Below are 22202 nucleotides of genomic sequence, written 5' to 3' on the forward strand. Positions count from 1 at the left end.
AGACGGGATGCGCCGCCACACCAAATTGTTCGTGACTCACAGGAAATGACTACCTTCAAGTTGGGATGTGTGCAGACGTGCGACTCAAGTTGGCTCAAGATGGTTTAGGGCAACCGTGTGGCGTCGCAGCCATGAGGAGGAATGCGTGGACCCATGCACGACCGCCATCATGGCCAGGTTTTCAGTTGGGCAAGTTTGTTTTCAAACAGGCTGAGGACAAACAAAAGGAGGACTTTGCATGAAGGCCCTGGAATGGGGCCCTGGGATGGAGGCTTCTTAATGGAGGCTAAGTAAAACAATGTTAACTCAGCCCACCAATAGGAACTGAGCACATTGGCCCCGCCCACCCCAACCAAAAACAGATCAGTGAACAAAAAAGGTAAGCACGAGGTCGTCGTGCGTGTCGGGGCGCGGCCCGTACTATCAAAGAAGATAAGAGTGTCGTGCCAGGCCTCTGAGTTATTCAATGACTAAGCTGGCCATGACCTACTTTGAATGCGCGCGACACGGCGTGGGGGGCTGGGGTGGGGGGGCGCTGAAATACAAAGAAGAAGAATCTGAGATTCCACCCAACAACTCAGTCGTCGTGTGAATAGTGTGAGCTGTGCCGGCTTACCACTTTGACCTTGGCCCAGCGTAACCTCATTGTACGTCGCCCAAATTGCTGGAGTGGTGCTGCACCGACTCAACGCTCTTTGGAAAGGCTCTTTCCCTCGTCAAACACTTTTCCACTTGCGAGCGCTTCACACCAAATTCATACCAAATTCTTGATATGTTCCTGATATGAAAAACGTGACAGTCACTTCACTTGCGGCCCGGAGAAAAACTTAGCGAGCGCATCTGCACACTTGCACTATATGTAGTATATCACCAAAGCCTGTTCTGGAAGCGATGCCATTATTCAAGTCTGCATCCACACGCGGCCCACTCAGGTGCCCTCAGGTGCTTAGATTCTTGCCTTGATCGTGGCAAGTTCCCCAAAGGGGGTAAGGTCGAAACAAGTTGCGCTTATGACAGACGGCATGAACCACATTCAGGTTGTGAACATGGTACAAACATGAAGAAGACTCGTGCGGGCGAGAGGAAGCTTCACGCAAGACCTTTAATGTCAAACTTTCACATCAACGACAACTACACCAGCACACAAAAAGCAATGGCACGCTAGTCTCAACGCAACCACCATATCCTCTTTGCTGACAACAAACAAAAAAACAAAAAATCTTTGAGTTGCCAGCTTGCAGTCCCCAACTCAAGTTGGAGGTGTCAACTTGGGCTGAACGAGACAAAGGAGCTTTGAAAGCTTGTCTTTAGGGGGGGGAGTTCTGTTTGCTTTCTGACCCACATTAGCCGTCTTGGCTCTGGGCCACTTTGGTAACTTGTGCCCATTACTGTGGAAACCAGGGCAGCAATTTGAAGCCACTGATTGCTGACCCTTTCCTCCTTGAGCTAATGCTAAAGCTAACACATGGCAGTGTTGTAGCTGTTGCTCAAACACCTGTCAATCAAAAGGCTATGAATGCTGCAGCTTTTTCCTCTTCTACACACCACTATGTCAGACATCGACAAACAGTCTTCAAGTTCTTGCGGTCAGGCTCTTAATAGTCGTCTCCAGGTTGGAGTCATCGGCTTCTAGGCGTCCAGTTTCGGCACTGGTAGTCAGGGTAGAAGTGTACCGTCTTGTCAGCTGCTATTTTTCAGGAACTGGTTGTGTTTAAGTCATCGGTTTCTCGTCATCAGTTAGCAGTTGTCACCTTCTTGTCGCTAGCTGCCGGTCGTCTCGTTCCCGCGGTCGGGTTGTAATCAAACATTTTGGAGACTTCTTGTTGCCAAGTTGTCGGCTTATTTTTGCGTCAGTGACACTTCCTGCTCTGTCTATTGCTAAGCTAAGGCTAAAACTAGCACAGCCATCAAAAAACATCTGCTGCAGCGGTGTCGAAACATGCCACAATGTCAAACATCTGAAATAAAACATTTCACAAAATAGCTGCTAACTTGCTCAGCATGTCTCAAAGTTCTACCTGCATCTTCTGACTCGCCGCTGCTCCTTGAGGAACACAGCGGTACTGCGACACGCTAGCTTGTTCGGGTGCTTGAGTATGATCTTGTTCAGAAAAAGCAAAATAGTCTGTTGAACTACAAGTGCGCTTGGAGAGGCTAAAGTGGCGAGTGCCCAAGCAGAGGCGTCAGGATCACTCAAGGCCGAAGCCCTCCGCGTTGGAGATGGCGATGATGAGCTTATGTTTGAGCTCCTTCCTGCTGCGATACGGGGGCAAGCAGATCTGGTTGAAACAGGTGTGCGACACGGGGAGCCTGAGGACACACAAGTGCAAACACACTTAGATGCAGCGGTCACACCTCGGACAACACGGTTGCCCGGAAAGAGGAGCTCGTCTGTGTCGACGCTAACATCAGCGTCAACAGACTCGCTGTTTGGCAGCTATACCAAAACGCTCTTCCGAGCCGTCAGGTTTCGGAAAGAAATGTCACGATAGCGCGCTCAAACCACCTGACATGGCGGTTTGCCCAGACGCGCGCACATGCGGCCGCTTTTGGCCGATGAGCAGCAATTGCAAAGCGTTTCCGTGCGTGCGTCAGCATGAATGAAGTCATTTGCCCGAGGTGAGCTCCCCCCATATGCCTTCACATTTGCCCAAGGTGACCTGCCGTCGCATGCCTTCATATTGACGGCGCTCGTACCAGTCGGTGGGCGCGTCCAGCCTGGAGATTTTGAAGTTGAGGTCGGCCATCCCCCCCACGGGGACACGGTCGCTTCCTGTTACAAAGTGAAGCAGCTTCTTTTGAAGATCCACGGGGAATGACAGCACCACGTCCCAGAAAGTCCTACGCGAGCGCACACACAAGCAAAGTTACGATGTTCACAAGTGCACCTCATCCTATCTCATTTACGTGCGGCGGCTCCATGTTAATTTATTGCTTTGGCAAGGATTTGTTGGCATCGTCCTGCCCTGACATGAAAACAGATCTCTGCCAACTCAACAGACAAATAAAAGTCAGCTTTGTCGCTACTTGATGCTAGCCAGGAGGATGGCCAACTTGTTGAGCTTTAACCGCATTTAAAGGCACGCTGGGTTTCTCTTGTTCTGACATGAAAACAAAAATCAAGACAGAAATACAAATGTTTGGGGGAAGCGCACGCAAGCCTAGTTTGTTTAGCTTTGTAAGCACGTGATGTTTATTTGCGTTACGGGGAGTCACTTTTTTGTCTTACAACATTCAGAGCTCTTGCAAGTCTGCCGCACAGAGCTTGCCGCCTCGAAGGGGCTTAATTGGGGCGAGATACTTTTCTGACAGAGCCTCAGCGTTCTGCCCCAAGGCCAACCCTAATCATGTGTCTTCGCAGCGTGCCTCGACCTGACATGAAAACAAATTGGCGGCAATTTGAAGATTGGCTGTACTTAATGCACGCGGACGTGTCACCTGATGGTGGCGTCGCTCTTGCCATATCCTTTGTAGTGCGCAGCTTTCTGCAGAGCGCTCATGTCCAGCTGAGGACTGCCGCACACCAGCATCTCCACTTCCTCCGGACGAAGCAGCTGCCGCAAGAATGGGAAACCGCGTGTCAGCCGCGTATCAGCAGAATGTCAGCCGCGACTCAAGCGCATCTCGTTATTCTCGACCACGTCATCTTTTCCTCGACTTGCAAGTCTGAGTTGGTGGGTCTGTGTGACATCATCAAATCAATCAACTCAACATTAAAGGTGAAAGGCACCATGCCGTTGTCCCCAAAGAAAATAAGTCGTGTGCTGTGTGCAAAAGAGAAAGCAGGAAGTTGACATGTCCAGAATGTCCCAACGTTCTGTGGAAGGAGTTACAAGCGCCCGTCTAAAGACACACACGGGCACTTAGGCAATGTGTTTGGATGGAAGGAGACGGACAAGGTCACCAAACGAATCCTGATCTCATTTAGACAGCTGAGATGACTTAAGTGAGGCTCAGAGGTGTCAGACAAAAAGAGCGGAGTGACTCGCTCGGTTCAGTGTGGCCGCAGCACAGGAAGTGATGCAAGACCATCGGCAGGTCACGTGATATCATTTTAGTCTGCCACCGGGAGACGAGCGACGCACTTTACCACTTTAACATGCACGCCCTAGAGTCAGTGTATCATGCGTGCATGTCGCATGTAAAATACTGTAACGTGAAGCAAATATGGAAAAAGGTGCTATGGACTCGGAACGTGTGGCGTGGCATGTCATTTCACATGTTGGATGCGTGAGTGTTTTACCAGATTTTGGGGCATTAATATGTTAACAGGTGTGCGTAGCCGGCGCGCAACACACACATTATCCAACTCACCATGAGGGCGTCGGAGGCGCAGACGCTGTGGAAGCCGTGGTAGAAGGCGGCAAACTGCTTGGAAATGGATTTGTTCAGCAGGAAGTCCACGTACAGCTGCACGTACTCTGACAACAATAAGAAGAATGGCAGCGGGAGCCACCGAGCCCAACTGATGAACGTCAATTGCAAACACAAAGGAGGAGCGACATGAGAAGGACGGTGGCGGCAAACAACACGGGCCACATGAGAGCCAGCCGGCCGCACACACTCAAAAAGACGGACGGCAAGGAAAAGCAGTCAGCCAAGCACATGGGAACGCGAGGCCGCCTTTGGCATGGAGCACGAATGTGCAAAACAACAAAGAAAAGCAGACATGATATGGGAGTCTGGAGAAAGGAAGCTAGAAAGGCACAGCAAGTGCAGAAAGCCAACATACTGCAGGCGAGAGAGAGCGTGCCTCGTCTCCTCCCATTTACTGAGGGCGTGGCACGCGGGTCGGTTTACTCGTGCCAAGTGCCCCATACATTGGCACGCGGGTGGGTTTACTTGTGCCAAGAGTCCCGTACATTGGAATTGTTTCGCCGGTCACCACACACATAGAGCTGAGGACAAAGACAGCTTTCCGGTACCTTTACGGTTGTGTTTGGTGACGGGAATCTTGTCTCCTCCTGGCTTCAGGTTGTACAACTTGACCACGCCCAGTTCCTCCTGCGACACCTGCAAGGCACCGGCCCGACGGGTTACCTTACTTTTTATCGCTAGTATGGTGAGAAACAGTGGAAGCTTTTAAGCTTTTTTATTCAGACATAATTACCGTAATTTTCGGACTATAAGTCGCGGTTTTTTTCATAGTTTGGGTGGGGGGGCGACTTATACTCAGGAGCGACTTATATGTGTTTTTTTTTTTCAAAAAATTTCAAAAAAAAAATTTCAAAAAAAAAAAAATGAAACCGCGATAAACGAACCGCAATGTAGCAAGGGATTACTGTAATTTGAATTTCAAGTGACGACAGCAGCGCGAAACCATCTGCGTCACTCCAATTCATTAAATCCATCAATCGTCCTTTGTCAACAATGCGTGCGCGCCGCTGACGGCTTTTGCACTTAAAAATATTCCACAGGCCCATATAACGATATATAAATTATATATCAAATAACTATTATATAAGCAATAATGTTATCAAACCATCTGTGCACTCTAAATCATTAAATCCATCGATCAAATTCCTCGTCCTTTGTCAACATCGCCGCGCGTGCGCCCTGACGCCAGCCTCGTCGTTATTCCACAGATTTACTATATAACTATATTGTAGCGTTAACAAAGTTCAAGGAAAGACGTGGGTTTGGTAAACGGCTCTTTATTTAACAAAACAAACTTACAGGCGTGTGGCGGCGTGGACGTCCAGCCACGAAAGGGGACGAGAGCTCCATACGATAGGACCGGGCGTGCGTAGAAGCCATGACCGAGATCCATGCACCGTCCTCGGACAGCCACCCGGCTGAGCGCCGGCCCTCGACTTCCATCCACGGAGCTGAAAGGCAGCTCGGTAGAGTAGGACCGGGCGTGCGTAAAAGCATTGTCCGAGCACCATCCACCGTCCCTGGACAGCCACCCGGCCGAGCGCCGGCGCCCGACTTCAATCCACGAAAGTGAAAGAAAGCTGGACGAGTGACGCGCGACGTCGCGCTGCTGACGTCAGCAGCGCGACGCGACGTCGCGGTCGCGGTCGCGCGTCAGCAGCGCGACGGTTGTTTACATAAAGGACAAAGATCGACTCGTCCAGCTTTCTTTCACTTTCGTGGATTGAAGTCGGGCGCCGGCGCTCGGCCGGGTGGCTGTCCAGGGACGGTGGATGGTGCTCGGACAATGCTTTTACGCACGCCCGGTCCTACTCTACCGAGCTGCCTTTCAGCTCCGTGGATGGAAGTCGAGGGCCGGCGCTCAGCCGGGTGGCTGTCCGAGGACGGTGCATGGATCTCGGTCATGGCTTCTACGCACGCCCGGTCCTATCGTATGGAGCTCTCGTCCCCTTTCGTGGCTGGACGTCCACGCCGCCACACGCCTGTAAGTTTGTTTTGTTAAATAAAGAGCCGTTTACCAAACCCACGTCTTTCCTTGAACTTTGTTAACGCTACAATATATATTATCTATATATAGTAGATCTGTGGAATAACGACGAGGCTGACGTCAGGGCGCACGCGCGGCGATGTTGACAAAGGACGAGGAATTTGATCGATGGATTTAATGATTTAGAGTGCACAGATGGTTTGATAACATTATTGCTTATATAATAGTTATTTGATATATAATTTATATATCGTTATATGGGCCTGTGGAATATTTTTAAGTGCAAGAGCCGTCAGCGGCGCGCACGCATTGTTGACAAAGGACGATTGATGGATTTAATGAATTGGAGTGACGCAGATGGTTTTATTAACGTGTTATTTATGTAATAGTTTTTTGAATAACTCTGAATTTTACGTCAGGGCCGTTCTCAGCTCTTAGTTTGTGTTTATGTCACGTTAGCATAGCTATCGTTTAGCCTGTTGTTGCTCGTTCATGACTGTTCTTGGTGTTGGATTTTGTCGAATAAATTGCCCCCCAAAATGCGACTTATACTCCGGAGCGACTTATATATGTTTTTTTTCACTTTTTGGGCATTTTATGGCTGGTGCGACTTATACTCCGGTGCGACTTATAGTCCGAAAATTACGGTAGCTAATTCATTAGGCGCTTTGTTATGCTTCTTATTAGCACGCTCATTATCCTGTTTGCTAGTAACTTTGGCAAATTGTTGGCATGTTTGTTAGCACTCTCGATACGCTGTCCTTACCGTCAATACGTCTAAGCTTGTTCATTAGCCTGTTTCGTTTGCTTATTGTGTATTCTGTTATTGTTTACTAGCATGTTCACTAGCTTGTTTGTCAAGGACAATATTTTAATTATCATCAATAATTGTATTTTTAGCATGCTTGTTGGCCTGCTCGACAGCCTGTTCAGGTTTTTAGCTTTAGATAGCATATTTTCTCTTTTGTTAGCATTCCTGCCAATTAGTCTGTTGGCGAGCAAGGCTGACTTCACATGGCCAAGTGTTGACACACTTGTCGTCACTGTGATAAGCAAAACAATCTCACGATATAGATTAGCATGCTAACGTAACAGCCTGTTAGCCTGATTGCGAGCATAGCTTATTTCTTCTGACTGCGTTCAGACATCACTAGTAACCGCTCGTTGTTACAGAGTATAAGTTCAAGACATTGGCATAATTAATTACCAGCTGCTTTGTTAGCATGCTTGTGTTTACGAGTAAGTTGAATAACATTAGTGTGTGTGCGGGCTTGTTGTTGTCCTTGCCTGGCTGACTTCAAAGACATTAGTTGTGGTGCTAATAAATGCTTGTAGCCGTGACACTGGTGAGGACAATCGGTCTCATCCAAGAGCCGAGTTATGTCTGCAGCAAAGGGCCACAAAACCAAAAGGGTTTTAGAACGCAACCAGGTCAGTGAGTTCAAGCGAGGCCTGAGTGGAAGCCACTTCCTGCTAGCCGGATTCCACGCACACACGCTCCTCTCAAGGTTTGCCTCCACTTTGGTGCGACTTTTGTTTAGAAGGGGATTTTTATTTTTATTTTTTTTTAGATAGAAGGGGACTTTTTTCTTTTTTTTTTTAGAAGTCTGCTGCTCCTTTCCTTTCAATACAATTGTGAATTTGTTACCGCTAATTGCTGACTATGTTCACATTACACTTGATGTTATCGTCTGCGCTAAACAACACATCGGTGAAAGCGTTTCACAGGATACTTTCTTTTTTTCCCTCGGAATCTACTGGGAATTATTTGAAGGCCATTCACAGGATGTTGTGGGCCTCGCTTCACAGTTATTGTTGTTTTGTGCGCAACTCATCCATTCGCCAATAACTTGACTATTTTGATTTTGTTTAGCTTAATATGGACCAAACGCTGCAAATTTTCAAATTCAGACTGTCGCCGGTATTTCTGCAGCCATTCATGAAAGCAGGCTTTCAAAAACAAATGACATCTTGCCAAGCAGGTAACCGAAGGGTTTTCAATCAAGCGGAAGTGCACCTCTTCCAAGCGTCAACCTTTGAACTCAACCAATGAACTGATTAATGGAATGACAAAAAAACTCGTTTTGCATGTGAAGGTGCATCAGGTAATTGGTGACAACCTGGAAAGTGAGGCACATGTCTTCTTCCACATTGCCGTCAAAATTCAGCAGCTCCTGCAAACCGTGAGCCAGCTCCTGTGTACACACACATACACAGACACATAATTTGCTTGGACGCTTTCAGTAAAGGGAGCAAGCTGCTGCCGTCGCACACCTCTTACACAACTACTGGCAAACTAATCTGTCTCTTGCGTGTGCGACCTTTGGGAAGGGCTGTGTTCTCGTTCTTTGCCTCTTGCTAACTTTAACAAAAAGACACACACAACACGCACATAAAAAGTGCGCGGTTCACCTTGACACAAGAGTTAGTGTGTCGCGTGAAAAGTTTGACTTTTTCTCCCTCTGGAGGCAATGGCGAACGGGACGATTCCTCTTGGAGCATCGCTTGCGGCCACTAGAGGTCACTCGGCTTCATGATTCTGGCGCCATCAAAGTTGTCAGTCACTTTTAAAAGCGATGCTTGTTTGGGGTTTGGCGTGGACAAACCACCTTATTTTCTAACTTTTGATGGGGAACCTGTGCCTCCGTTGTGCCTGGCTCAGACGACAAGACAAAGTTGATCTCTGGCGACGGCGTGGTGTCAACCTGCCGCCATCGTGTCTGGCCCACAACAACACGCAATGACAGCGAGGCCCTCCCTTCTGCCATCTTTGACCCTCATTGGGCTAACCTTGCCTGATCAAGTTTTTGAGGGAGGTGGCCCCAACCCGAGTCGCGGGCGGACATGTCAGGCTACTTGCTCAAATGTATATTTCGCCATCACAGGGCTGAGCATCCAGTTCTTCCTTCCAAAAATAAAAGCGCAACGGTGTGGTTTTGCTTGTGTGAAAGCAACCTGCAACACCTCCACTCAAAATCATGTGCACGTGCACGATGTGAATAAACAGAGCTGAAGATGCAATGAGGCGGGCGAAATCAAGTCTGCAAAAGTGTCCGTGACGTGTCAGAGTGACTGTCGCCCTCGCCAACTGCGTACCGGCATGATCTGCCGCATGTCATCCAAAGTGGCGGTTGCCATGCCAACCAGGGCATTCTGGTCACATGGATCAGTGGGTGGCGTCAGCAGCTTCCTGTGAGGAGACACCGCCAGCTGGCATCAGCACAAAGCACCATGATGACAACTTGAAGTTGATGACAAGCCAGTATCTGCTTCAAGATTTTCCCTTTTAGACAACTACTCGAGTGGCACACAGGCACGCGCGCGCGCACGCACACACACCTGTAACAGTAGAGGGGGAAATGGATGTCCAAAGCGATACTGTTGTACACCGCCAAGCCCATCAGCTGAGCACGTTAAGGACAACCACGCACGCACTCTTCCCAAAACGGATTTATAAAGCTGTGGCAATACTAAACGGCTCATACAAGAAGTTGCCCTCCTCTCCCTCGTTACACATCAGCACCATGACGCCGGCGCTGCTGTCTCCACGGTGACCAGACGGCAGTGACCAATATCAGTGAGCTCCTGGCACAAGAATACGCACACGCGGCCCACAATGCCTTCATTCCTTCCTCGACCAAACGCACGCACACACGCAAGATGTGTGTGTGCGTGTGTGCACACATGCGCGCAGAAACATTGAAGTGAGGAAGACCATGCTGCACACAGAAAACAAGATTGCACATGAAGGATACGGTCCCAATGAGCTGAAACTCCGAGTAGTTGTTGTCCCCCTTCCAGCCGCTGAACCAGTGGCAGCGAGACTCCTTTATGTACGTGAACATGCCTGACGCACACGCCAGCATGAACGTCACCAAATTGGCAGGATGGAAAGAACACAGAGGCAGAAGAGGAGCCAAAAGTGAATGGAAAGAAGATGTCAAGAGGGCAAGCTGAATAGGACCTGGAAGACCAACAGCAAAGAAAAAGGGCGCTCATCCCACTCACCGTAGTCCTCGTGGAAGATGCGTCGCACCAACAGCAGGAACCACTCCTTGGTCAGGCCGCCCATGTCCAGGCCTGCCTCCCCCACAAAGGTCACGCGCAGCTTCTTCTTCAGGTCGCAGCGCTTCCTGCTCAACTGAAGACGGACCGTCACATTCCTTCCATTCAAACGGGACATCAAAGGCGAGAGGACCAGAGCGCTCAGGCTTTGGCCTGCCTTGCCAGAAAAAAACAAATGCAAAATCAAAAAGGGGGCCCTGACCTCATCCAGCGAGTCGGCCAGGAGCTGCGCCCGTCGCACTCTGATGTTGAGGAAGAGGAGGTTCATGTCCACGCGCTGACGCCGAGACACTTTGCTCACCAGGCTTTGCTGCGACACACGTGCATGCTCAACAACACCGGCCAGAGCAAAAGCAGGGCGAGCAGACGCGCTCACCCTGGCCCGGCTGATCATCTGCTGCTCAGAGTCCTTCTGGATGATGGCCTTCTTTAGCGCCGCCGACAGAATGAAGGGAAACTGGCAGAAGGAGAACCTGAGGGGAAGGGAAGGGGTCAGCCGGGCACCTACGCCGGCCAAGCCGAGCCGGGCCGAGCCAAGCCACCTGCTGGAGTTGCCGTAGTGTTGCCAGGTGCGGTACTCTTCCATGAAGTCGATGTGCTCCAGCGTGAGGTTGTAGAAGTCTGCGAATGGCATGACGGGCGGCGACGACACGCTGTTGGCCGCGTCTGAAGCACATGAGCGAGCAAGCGGGTGGTGGAAGAACAACGTACTCAAACGCCTCTCGCAACAACTGTCCAAAACTGAAATAGGAAAGATTTGTCCTTTTCTACTCTCCTCCAAAGCGCGAAGCAATTGCTGCCGTTTCAGGCCACATTTTGCAATTTTGCCTTCATGGAGGTCTCGCAGAATTCAGACTGAGACCATCAACTATGGATGCACAAAAATCCTCCCCATGAATTTAAAAGACGTCTAATGTGCATTTCTTGCTTTTGTTAATTTTTTCCTTCATCTCAAATCATCCCAACAGTCGAATGATAAAGTCAGAAAAAAGTGGAATCAATTTCAGCGGATGCCATTTAGCGGCAAAATAGCGTTAACGCCCGATGTCGGCGCCAACGGCTACGGACGCACTCACTGAAGAGGGCGAGTACTTTGGTGGCCGACGGGATCCACCAGGAGCACTTGGAGGCGGGTGGCACCTCGTCGGGCTCGGCAGGAAAAAGGCGAGTGGAGATGAACTGCAGCAGGCGCTCCACCGGCTGACGGAACCGCTGGCCCGGCAACCTGACAGGCACACGTTTGGTCGCCACAGCGCTCTGAGTCACGCCGTCGTCATTGTTGACGTGACGGGCCGCCGGCACCACCGTAGTGCTTACTTCTTCAGCCAGTGCACCAGGAAGTGATGATCGGCCTCAGACAGGGCAGCCATCTGCCTCAACAGGTGAGCGTAGATCACGTAGGTGCTGGTGCTGGAATACTGAGGGTTCTGTCAACATCCAAAGGAGAGGCAGAAGAGAAAATGAATGGTGGCGGCATGGCACCCACCCCTCCCTGCCACAAAACCTGCAGCGTAATTGGCTGAAACGCAACAAGAGCAGCAGCAGCAGCGGCCGCAGAGAGATGTCACAGCGACATCATCCGCTCACCTGAACCAGGATGAAGTAAGCGCGCAGGTCATCTTTAGTCCGGGGCCTGAGCTCGTCGTGGAAGAGAGAAAAAGAAAAAAAAACTGCCTTTGGGTCTCGCGTAGGCAGGACGGATGATGTCATGGAGGTCGTCCTCTCACCCTTTCCACTCTCTCAGGAGACTGTTGATGATCCCCTTCAGCACAGACTTCTGAATGTCTTGAGGCTGCACGCGTGCCCAGATGACCACGTGAGCCTGTGACAGGAAGTGGCGCTCTCGTGGGTGTGCATGGGTGCGTGTGATGACTCACCGTTTGGAGCAATGAGTCGTACACAGCGTTGACGAATTTGGCGTCGAGGCCCGAGTCTTCAGTGGTGTCGAAGGAGGCGTTGGCCTCCCGCTGGGGGCGGAGATTGAGGTCGAACAAAGAGCTGCGGCAGGGAGGTTGTGTCTTACCTTGAAGGCGGCGTTGAGTTCAATGAACGAGTCAAAGGTGGTCAGGTAGAAGTCTCGTACTTCACGCCAGTCGCCCAACAGCGCCGCCCGTTCCATCTCCTTGCTGACAACCACACGTACGCACTTGTGAGCGTGCACGTGTACTCATCACACTGTGCTGGGACGTGTGTGTGTCGGCACTGTCTCACAGGAAGTCTTTGGTGGTCTTGGTGCGCAGTGGAATAACAGGGTCACACGGGAAGGGCGCTTTGACCTCCGGGGGCAGCGTGTCGATGGTCGCTCGCTGCTTGGGACGCGCCAGGCTGCCAATCGGCGGAAGCTCGCACACTGATGCGTCACACACACATGCACAAAACCTTCAGGGTTCTCGATTCCAAATCATCATTTGAAATTTTACATGATCAATAGGAAGCACGTCCATTCTACGTCATTGCGTCAAAGAACATGCAGCCATGCACACGCACACACACGCTTCGGTTGATAATTAGCCTCTTTGTTTGTGTCGCCAAGGTAACGCAGGAGGTGCATTGTGGACGCTGGCAAGGAAGAGCAATGGCAAACGTCGTCGAGCACGACTTGTTCAATCCTCATCCCAGATGACCATGTCGAAGTGTCCTTGAGCAAGACACTGAACCCTGAATTGCTCCCGATGGCGCCTGGCAGCGCCTTTCATGGCAGCAGCCTCCCACTGGTAGAATAGCTTAATTTCGTTGTACATCAGTTGTACAATGACAATAAAGTCATTCTATTTTTTTTAGCACTCAGAGAGGCGCAGGCACGCACACCAATCAAACGACGGACCAGCTTCCTGTTTGGAGCTCAACTGGGATTTTGCAGAAAAATACAAACACCTCAGGTCGGGCCTTCCTGCATGAGGAGGGGGCAAGGTGCTGATCTCTGCCCATTATAACCATGTCGCCGTATCCTTGAGCAAGATGGCGAAGCCGCGGTCGCCCCTGATGTCGCGTCATCAGGAGGTGAAAGAGGACGCGGTAAGAAGCGCTTGGAGTGGCCGAGGTAGAAAAGCCTAGGACGATTGACAGCCCATTTCACTTGTCATCAATCTTCCTTCTCCTTTTGAGAAGGGCGAGGCGCCGTCCTCAGCAGCCACCTTTGCACTTTCCGGTTTCTGTTCTTTGTTTTGCAGCCTCGCTCGACACGCGCGGCATCTGTCACCATAGTAACTGGGCCTTCGCCATCACAGCGACATCTGATGACCACTGTCGCTTTGAAGCTTTAGCAGCAGGAAAAACAAAACACTTTGGGACACCCGCTCGCATTAGATGCAAACACGTGCACGAGCGCAACACACACACAACCTTGGTGAGACTTGAGTGAAAAAAGTGACAGACTGACCGTGCTTTAAGTCGAGCGGCGCGGTGGGCATGTCGGCGTCTCTGAGCTGAAGCTGTCGGTGGTGGAGTGTGTTGATGAGGCTCCCCGGAGTCGGCAGCGGAGGCTTGGCCTTGCGGCCCGGGGCCTGCCACAACATGGCATCGTTATCACGTGACATCATTGTTAGCAATACCGTCCTGTGTGACATCATCACCACCGATGTCTCGCTTTTCCTCCTCCTTGTCGCACGTCATCAGCATTGTTTTGGCCACGGGGTTCTCTTTTTTTTGGCTTTAGGAGCCAATTTGAACGAGCGGACATCTACGGTCGCACAAGTGAAAAGGCCGCGTGATGCCCTGTCATAACGGCAAAGAGAGTCCCAGGCGGTGACAATGATAACGCTTGCAAGGAGCATGGCGACAACAATGCTTGCCAAGCATGGAGAGAAACTCAACTTTTGCGGATCACCTTCCTTTCACGAATCAGAAAATTTAAGACGGGAGGCGCTTGAGTGGCCAAAGGCACGCGCGGAAGAAACTTCGTGTTCAACTCACCTCCAACAAGAGCAAGCACACACGTGCGCTTTGACGACATTTCCAGATGTAAGCGCAGGAGAAAATGTGCGTGCATGTGCGCGTGCGATTGATGTGCACATTCCTGAGCGCTGACACAAGATGCGTGACATCATCCGCGACGCTCGCCACGCATGCTAATGACATCATGGCAGCGCCCAAGCGTGCGAGCGACTGCCTCGAACGCAAAGAGCCTGCCAACAATGGCGCGGCGTCGAGGGCCGTTCAAAACAAGGAGGCCCGCGTGCTTGTGCCACGACCTCAGCAATTCCAAAAGGGCACCGGACGGCCAGACAGATAAGGCAAAGCTACACGAAAATAGAGTGAGGGGAAAACAAAAATTTGTGCCATGAACCCTGCTGTAGTATTTTCTGACTCCTCTCGATCAGTGATCCCCAACCTTTTTTGCGCCACGGACCGGTTACGTGTCAGAAATATTTTCGCGGACCGGCCTTTATATAAATAAATAATAGATTTATATAACTAAATAATACATTTATATAAATAAATAATACATTTATAATAAATATATGAATACGATGAAATAAAATGATACGACTGGCATAATAACAAGTATAAACGACATTAAAATAAAACTCACCATTACATTGAATTAGTGGGAGCACTGAGCTTGTTTCTCAGAAACGAGCCGGTCCCATCTAGGCATAATCGGAGACAATGACACCCGAAGTGGTTAAGGTTTGTCTTTTAATGCAGGATGCTTGGTCTACATGTGCCGAAGCAGTTTTGAGGGCTTCATTGCCTCGTTAGCTAGCCTGTCGCCACATATTATGCAGAGTGGGCTTGGCGCGTCATAGTCTTTTAAATGCAGCTTTCCTTTTCTTAGAAGTCGTAGCCTCTTCTTCTTCCGTCTCCTCATTGGGCTTTTTTCCCTTTCCGAAGAAGCTTTCCAAACATCTCTGTTTCTTGCTCATTTTTGCTTGCTTCGCGGGTTCAACTGAGGTGACATGTCACGTGACCGAGACGAGCGTCTTGACCTGAACCGACGGATGTAATTGGGAGAGAATCGCCAATTTTTTTTTACATTTTTCAAAATAAATACTTACTCATTTTTGCTAGCTTTGCGGGCTCGACTGGGGAAACATGTCACGTGACCGGGACGAGCGTCTTGACCTGAATTAATTGATCGTCGATTAAAACAAATTTTTTTTTTTTTTCTGTGGCTTGGCGGCCCGGTACAAAGTGACCCACGGACCGGTACCGGTCCGCGGCCCGGTGGTTGGGGACCACTGCTCTAGATGACTTGAACCGAGGGTTTAACAAGTGGCAAGTCGCTGTGCTCAATGCTGAACAGTGCAAGGTCGAGGAGGCAAAACACACATCAAGCAAATTTAAATTGTCATCACGACAGGAAGAAACACAAGACGAGCCAAAATGACATACGCCATGCACAAAAACTCTGCCACCAAGTGACACCAGACACGCACAGGAGAAATTCCTCAAAGGGGGTACACAAATGAATGAGGACGGCAAAAGACACACAATTTAAAAAAGGCACGCACACACCAAACAGAAAAACACAAATGGTCAACCTTGTAGGGCCAATGGTCAACTTTCTAATTTCTTCCAAACAAATGCTTGTCAGGTGCATCACAATTGAAAAAAGAAATCGAGCGTCACACAATCATCACCCCAAAAAGAAGAAAATTACAACTGGCAAGAAGAAAAAAAGACAAAAACAAAAAGGGGAAAGACAGACAAAAAAAGACGAGAGAAAAGACTAAAGGAAAAGGAACAAGCAAGAGGACAAAAAAAAAATCAAAGAGTACAAGCAAAATAGAAAAAGCAAAAGCGGATGTTTACAAATAGAAAAATAGCCTAAAATGACAACTTTCATAGACGATGACCAGTCAGAAATGCGTTCCTGTTGAGAGGCTGGAATTTGGACACATTGACGTCACACGAAGTCTCTAAACGATTAATCGATTGCAAAATGCAATGGTTTAATGCTTGTTGCCGAATTGTTGCATCTGGAACGCAAACTCCGCCTCGAAGATGAAAATGACCGAAACCAAGTCAGCCCACTGCGGTGGTTCTCGTTTGGCAGCAGGAGAAAGCAGGCAAATCGCACATTCTTGTCGTTTGCTATTTCCAGGAAATCTGCTTCAGCGTCGTCGTCGTGTATTTTTGTTGCATAGTGTGTTTTCTTTTGAGAAGAAGGATGAGGAGTGTGTCAATCAGAAGCGCGTTGTGTCGTGCTTTCGTTCGGTTGGTTTTCTTACCCCAGAAATAGGCGGCAGCTTGTCGCGCTCCCTGCTCGTCACAGAGCCCAGATCGTCGCCGTCCATCTTCCGTTAGGTGTCGCTTTGCGGGCATTAGCGGCCAAAAGTCGGCAAATGTCTTCCCAAAGTGACACAAGCGCTCATTGTCGTCTTCTCGACGCCGCCGCCACTTTGTCGCAGTAGCCGCGCACGCGCCACCGACACGTGCGCGCGCACAGACAATCCGGGAGCTTCTTCATGTCAACACAGGGGAAAAAAGGGAAATTAACAAAACGCGAGTCAAAGTAAAGAAAACTCCCAACAGGGCACACGAACGAGTCTTTGTTAGTCAAACGCAATCCAACAAGTCGCCAGCAGACACCCGTGGCGTGCCGCCGCCATGTTGGAGGAGGGGGAGGAGCCTAAAGTTGGATCGGGGGAGGACACGTTAGGGTGGGTGCAAAGCGAGGTCCGGGCAAGATTGCAGAACGCAGAAGGGTATCACTCCTCCACAGCCTGCTAAATCATACTCCGCCCCTGCTCACACTCCGCCCCTATGCCTTCTGAGTAGGCGGATGTGGTCCGGTCTTCTACGTATTTTAAATATTATTTTCTAAAAAGGTATGTTGTCGGTGGCGCACTGGGTAGCACGTCCGCCTCACTGCGGGTTCGATTCCACCTCCGGTCCTCCCTGTGTGGAGTTTGCATGTTCTCCCTATGTCCGCGTGGGTTTTCTCCGGGCACTCTGGTTTCCTCCCACATCCCAAAAACATGCTTGGTATCCCAATTGAGCACACCAAATTGCCCCTAGGTGTGAGTGCAAGTGCGGATGGTTGTTCGTCTCTGTGTGCCCTGCGATTGGCTGGCTACGAGTTCCCCGCTAACTGCCCGATGACGGCTGGGATAGGCCCGAGCGCGCCCGCGACCCACGTGGGGACAGAGCGGTACGTAAAATGGATGGGTGGATGGTATGTTGTTTTAAAGCATCATAGTAAATAATTTAGTTAGGCGTTAATAAAAAAAAAATTGTGCCTCCCAGAGCCTGCTAAGTAACGACGCCCCTATGCCTTCTGATTACCGTTTTTCCATGTATAATGCGCCCCCATGTATAGTACGCACCCTAAAAATGGCATGTCGATGCTGGAAAAAAGCCTGAACTCATGTATAATACGCACCCAAATTTTGACTCCTACTTAAGTCCGTAAACGTAAAATTATTCCAGAAAAAAGATCATCTTTGGGAACAACCGGATGTTATTCTGCCGGTCAGTATCACTGCTCATGCAGTAGCAAACTCGATAGCGAAGAAATATGTGAGACTCTCAACGGGATCACCAATATTTGAGTGATGTTCCAGTTATTTATCACAATTATTTATTATTATATATATATATATATAATAATAATATATATATAATATATATAATAATTATTTCTTTATTATTCACAATTGTCATGGTGATCTTTCTGGTGATTTCTTAACTAGGCTGGATGTATTTTATTTGTTGCCGTTGATTTCTCCGACTGCCCATAAAGGCACCACCGCAATCAGTTAGGTTAAAATGAAAAGAGAGGAAAGTGACGTGCGGACATGTGAAAAAGGCGGCTCTGTATGGGAGAGAAGTTGAAGAGGAATAAAAACACCCTTGGAAACCAAAACTTGCCCCTCGTCGTGACTTGGAGCCGCAACAAATGTTTCGGATTTGTGTAGGGTACATTGTGACAGCAAACGAGCAGGTGATCGAGCAAGCGTCTGATACGAGAGCATTGTGTTCGTATGGAGCGTGTTTGAAGTGAACAGCAGAGAAGAAAGGAACAAGGCAAAGTGTTGTGAAATAAAATATTACCTGTAATACGCATTTTGTTATTTGCTGATTGAAACTGCTAATTAAACTGTGAATTGAAACTAATAGGAAGAAAACTGAACTCTCGCTCTTTATATAGCTGACGTGTCTTGCGCATCCGTTCTGCGCATACTGTAATGGCGGCCTCCATATGATATCCGGTCTGCGATGGAGATTAAAAAACAAACAAAATTTGACAATAACACACCATCAAGGATTGCACCATCGCATCAAACGATGTGTCGTCAATTATGAATTTTACTGACTGTGTTGGGCAGGATGGCTGAATGCGATGCGCGATTGACAACAAACAAGAAGAAAGGTGATTTCAAGTTTTATTTCGAGGGAGATTTTCTTCAAAAATTGTTGTACCCATGTATAATACGCACCCAAGATTTTAGGACAATAAATTAGTTAAATTTTGCGCATTATACATGGAAAAAACGGTAGGCGGAGTGTGGTCCGGTGTGTGTCCAGATTTGGTTCTCCCGCGAGGATTTGTTTCCCCTGCTGCGGGAGCGCGCACGCCCTGTTTGGAAAGCGAAAAACCGATGCCGTACGGCGTCAGCACCATGTTGTTTTCAATAAAAACATGAAGGACACACGTTTACGTCAGTCAATTTTAATTTTTAGAAAGGATTTATTTCATTTTATTTCTTTAAGTTCATTCGCGTTCTGCCGTTGAAGCCAGGTGCGTTCAAAGACCAATCGTACAGACGGAACACTCATTCACTTCACCAAAAAGCAACGATGTAATTACGTGAGCTCTTTGCATATTCTTTATTTTCTGTAATGCAATTAAAAAAACAAAAAAACTTCTAATTATATCAAATGTATGTGGCCCGCGCGCGTGCGTCGCGTGTGGGGAAGGCCCGGTCGTCACACCGGCGTCGGCCCCCCGCCCACCGTCGCGCGACGTCACCGTCCGCCCCTACTCCCCCCCTGCGCCCGCTCGACTAGCGCCGGACTCTCCCTCGCGGTCTTGAATTTATATAATTATACCTACACACCAAATCAATAAAGAAGACATAACTAGACATTTTTGATAGGTGGTAATGACAAAGGTTTTTATAACTTTATGATCTGATATATATTTCTGAGCACTTTGAAATAACAAATGTTTTTTGATATATTGCCTGAATAGCTTAATGACCCTTAAGAAACTGTTTAATGCATGCCTGATGATTTTCTAAATCACGGACACTCAGAGGCGTAGCCAGGAATTTTTCCAGTAGGGGCGCACGCCCACAGGAAAAAAAATCGAACATCACCCACGCCGTTCGCTGATCGCTAAAACAACATCCGGGTCCGGGAGGCAAACGGTGAATGGATAACATCGCGCACATAGAATAGCGCAAGCACATTCGCGCAAGACCGAAAGAAAAAAACGGCATGAAAATGAAGAATCGAAAAAGCTCGATTTTTTCAACCGGGGCGCAGGGAGTCCTAACCGGGGCGCCGCCCCGGCTCGCCCCGGCTTGGCTATGCCTCTGCGGACACTGCCAAAGTCGTCTAAAGATATTCAGTACTTGATTGTATCTTATGTTTTGACTAATGCTAGACGCCAGTTTTCGATTACTACTGAACGTTCTGGACAGAGGGAAATATTTTGCCTAACAAAGAAAAGATATGGTTGAAAGCATGATTAAACTAAGAATATGATGACGTAAGCAAGTACATGGAGTATCAAAAGAACGAACAAACAAAAACATGGTAAGTGGTGAGTACAAACTTTGCCTAGTCAGGGAACATTAATAAATTGATGATGTCACAGCCAAAAGCTCACATACCGTTTTTTCCCATGTATAATGCGCAAAATTTAACTAATTTATTGTCCTAAAATCCGGGGTGCGCATTATACATGGGTACAATTTTTTTTCAAATTTTCTTTTTTCAAATTTTTTTTTTCTTTTTTTTTTTAAGAAAATCATGGTACAACAATTTTTTAAGAAAATCTTGTCACGGATGGAGTGTGGAAAGGAAGAGGGCGACCAAGTGCAGTCGATCTGTGAGCCGATCCTTTCCTTAATCTATTGGGACGCGGGCTACGTCATACGTCAGCAGCACGTGTGCCGCGGGACGCGGCTACGTCATACGTCAGCAGCACGTGTGCCGCATGCCACGAGAGTTTTCTAAACAAACGCAAACATGGAGCGAACGAAAGAGTCAGCTGTGTGGAGGTACTTTAAACTGAACACGCCAACTAGCTCGACGGCAGTTTGTAATGTCCGCAAAGCTAATGTTGCCAGGGGTGGTGGTAGTACTGCCAGTTATAGTACTAGTACTAAGCGGAGCTTGTTTTCAGGGAGCACTTCTCATTGCTGCTTAAATGAGCATTTTGAGCATCAACAGGTCATGAGTGATGTGGAACGGCACCTAATGTTTACATGTTTACTATTTATTTTAATATTTGGTTACTGTGTGCTTGATCACCCTTTCTATATTTGCCCAGTGCAGTTTCAGCTGCAACATTTGTATTTTTTTTTTTAAGAAGTTTGTATCCTAATTTACTTGAATTTAAATGCTGATACACTTTATTGCTGCTGTTGCACAATTTTTGTTACAAATAAATAGTTCATTGCATGAATCTGCTTTATCTTGTTACATTTTGTCTTAGGAATGAACTGTGTAGTCATGCCTGATGCCATTGCCTTTAGTCTTTTCTGTTCCACATGTAGAGGTATGTAGCTTGTTAAGTCAACCATAATATCGGATCGGTATCGGGTATCAACCGATACGCAAAGCCACGGTATCGGTATCGAAACTGAAAAAGTCGGATCGGTGCATCTCTAGTTAAGACCATACCAAAGACTATAAAAATGGGACCCATTGCCTCCCTGCTTGGCACTCAGCATTAAGGGTTGGAATTGGGGGGTTAGATCACCAAATGATTCCCAAGCGCGGCGCCGCTGCTGCTCACTGCTCCCCTCTCCCCCAGGGGATGGATCAAAATCACACGGGGATGGGTCAAATGCAGAGGACAAATTTCACCACACCCAGATGCGTGTGTGACGATCATTGGGACTTAAAAAAAAAAACAACAAAAAAAAAAAAAAAGAAATTTGGGTGCGTATTATACATGGGTACAGGCTTTTTTCCAGCATTGACATGCCATTTTTAGGGTGCGTATTATACATGGGGGCGCATTATACATGGAAAAAAACGGTAATTCCGTACAAAATGACAAAATTGAAAGAATGATGAATAGGCGGTGTGCGACAGTGGGCGAAGTGGATGTATGTGCAAGAATGGTTTACAGGAAGGACACTTGGAGATAAAACCAGTAGAGGTGCCAGAGGAAGAGCGTCAGGAGGAAAAAACAACCAAGAACCCGGCCAAAGGTGATCGCCAAGGCCGAAAGACGGGATGGAAGACAACAGCCCCCACACACACCGAATCGCCCTTAATCAGCACCCACCCCCACGGAACCAGCTCTCACCCAACCAGCACCCACTCCCATGGAATCAAAATCTCCTGCGAACTTGCCACACCCCCTGACTCATCACCCATCAAACTCGGCCCACACTGGCATGTGCAACTGAATATAAGCTGAGCAAAGAACCTTGAACGTTGCCTTTTCTGAATGGAGACTTCCTGCTCTTGAGCATGGTCGCACGAAAGGCCCAGCGCTGTATTGTACTTTCCTGAAAACAGAGCTTTCTTAACAAGAATTGTGATTGAACTCAACCAACCTGTGTAAGTCTAATTTCTGCTTCAGTGTCTTAGCATTTTCCTAAATCTGAAGAAATCAAACGAGCACGCAGTGAGTAAATTGGAT

General features: G+C 48.4%; 1 protein-coding gene across 6 annotated transcripts; it reads right to left on the reverse strand.

The window, feature by feature from the left end:
- Positions 1-1595: 1595 nt before the first annotated feature.
- Positions 1596-17037, reverse strand: hectd2 (HECT domain containing 2). Of its 6 annotated transcripts, none has more exons than XM_037272113.1 (22): positions 16603-17035; positions 13809-13932; positions 12641-12779; positions 12453-12555; positions 12307-12396; positions 12157-12221; positions 12017-12062; positions 11747-11856; positions 11506-11654; positions 10972-11050; positions 10806-10902; positions 10632-10739; positions 10373-10505; positions 10120-10211; positions 9704-9768; positions 9461-9554; positions 8485-8559; positions 4926-5013; positions 4315-4421; positions 3439-3554; positions 2675-2841; positions 1596-2310 (listed from the first exon to the last, which is right to left on the reverse strand). In XM_037272113.1, exons 1-22 carry the CDS (start codon positions 16666-16668, stop codon positions 2015-2017), a joined length of 2409 nt encoding a protein of 802 aa, XP_037128008.1. In that variant the 5' UTR covers positions 16669-17035; the 3' UTR covers positions 1596-2014. The 6 variants fall into 6 exon arrangements, with proteins under 6 accessions (XP_037128008.1, XP_037128007.1, XP_037128009.1 ...); XM_037272112.1 differs by having other exon boundaries at positions 10972-11095; positions 16603-17032; XM_037272116.1 differs by having other exon boundaries at positions 1634-2310; positions 2698-2841; positions 10972-11095; positions 16603-17028.
- Positions 17038-22202: the final 5165 nt, after the last annotated feature.

Source organism: Syngnathus acus, chromosome 15, assembly GCF_901709675.1.
Source record: "Syngnathus acus chromosome 15, fSynAcu1.2, whole genome shotgun sequence".
NCBI classification, from domain to species: domain Eukaryota; kingdom Metazoa; phylum Chordata; class Actinopteri; order Syngnathiformes; family Syngnathidae; genus Syngnathus; species Syngnathus acus.

Excerpts from the sequence above, each read along its gene's own strand:
- hectd2 (XM_037272112.1), bottom strand. The coding sequence starts at position 16,668 with ATGGACGGCGACGATCTGGGCTCTGTGACGAGCAGGGAGCGCGACAAG. Across the intron at positions 10,740-10,805 it reads AGATGATCAGCCGGGCCAGG|CAAAGCCTGGTGAGCAAAGT; the intron begins GTGAGCGCGTCT and ends CGTGTGTCGCAG. Across the intron at positions 10,506-10,631 it reads TGGCCGACTCGCTGGATGAG|TTGAGCAGGAAGCGCTGCGA; the intron begins GTCAGGGCCCCC and ends GTCCGTCTTCAG.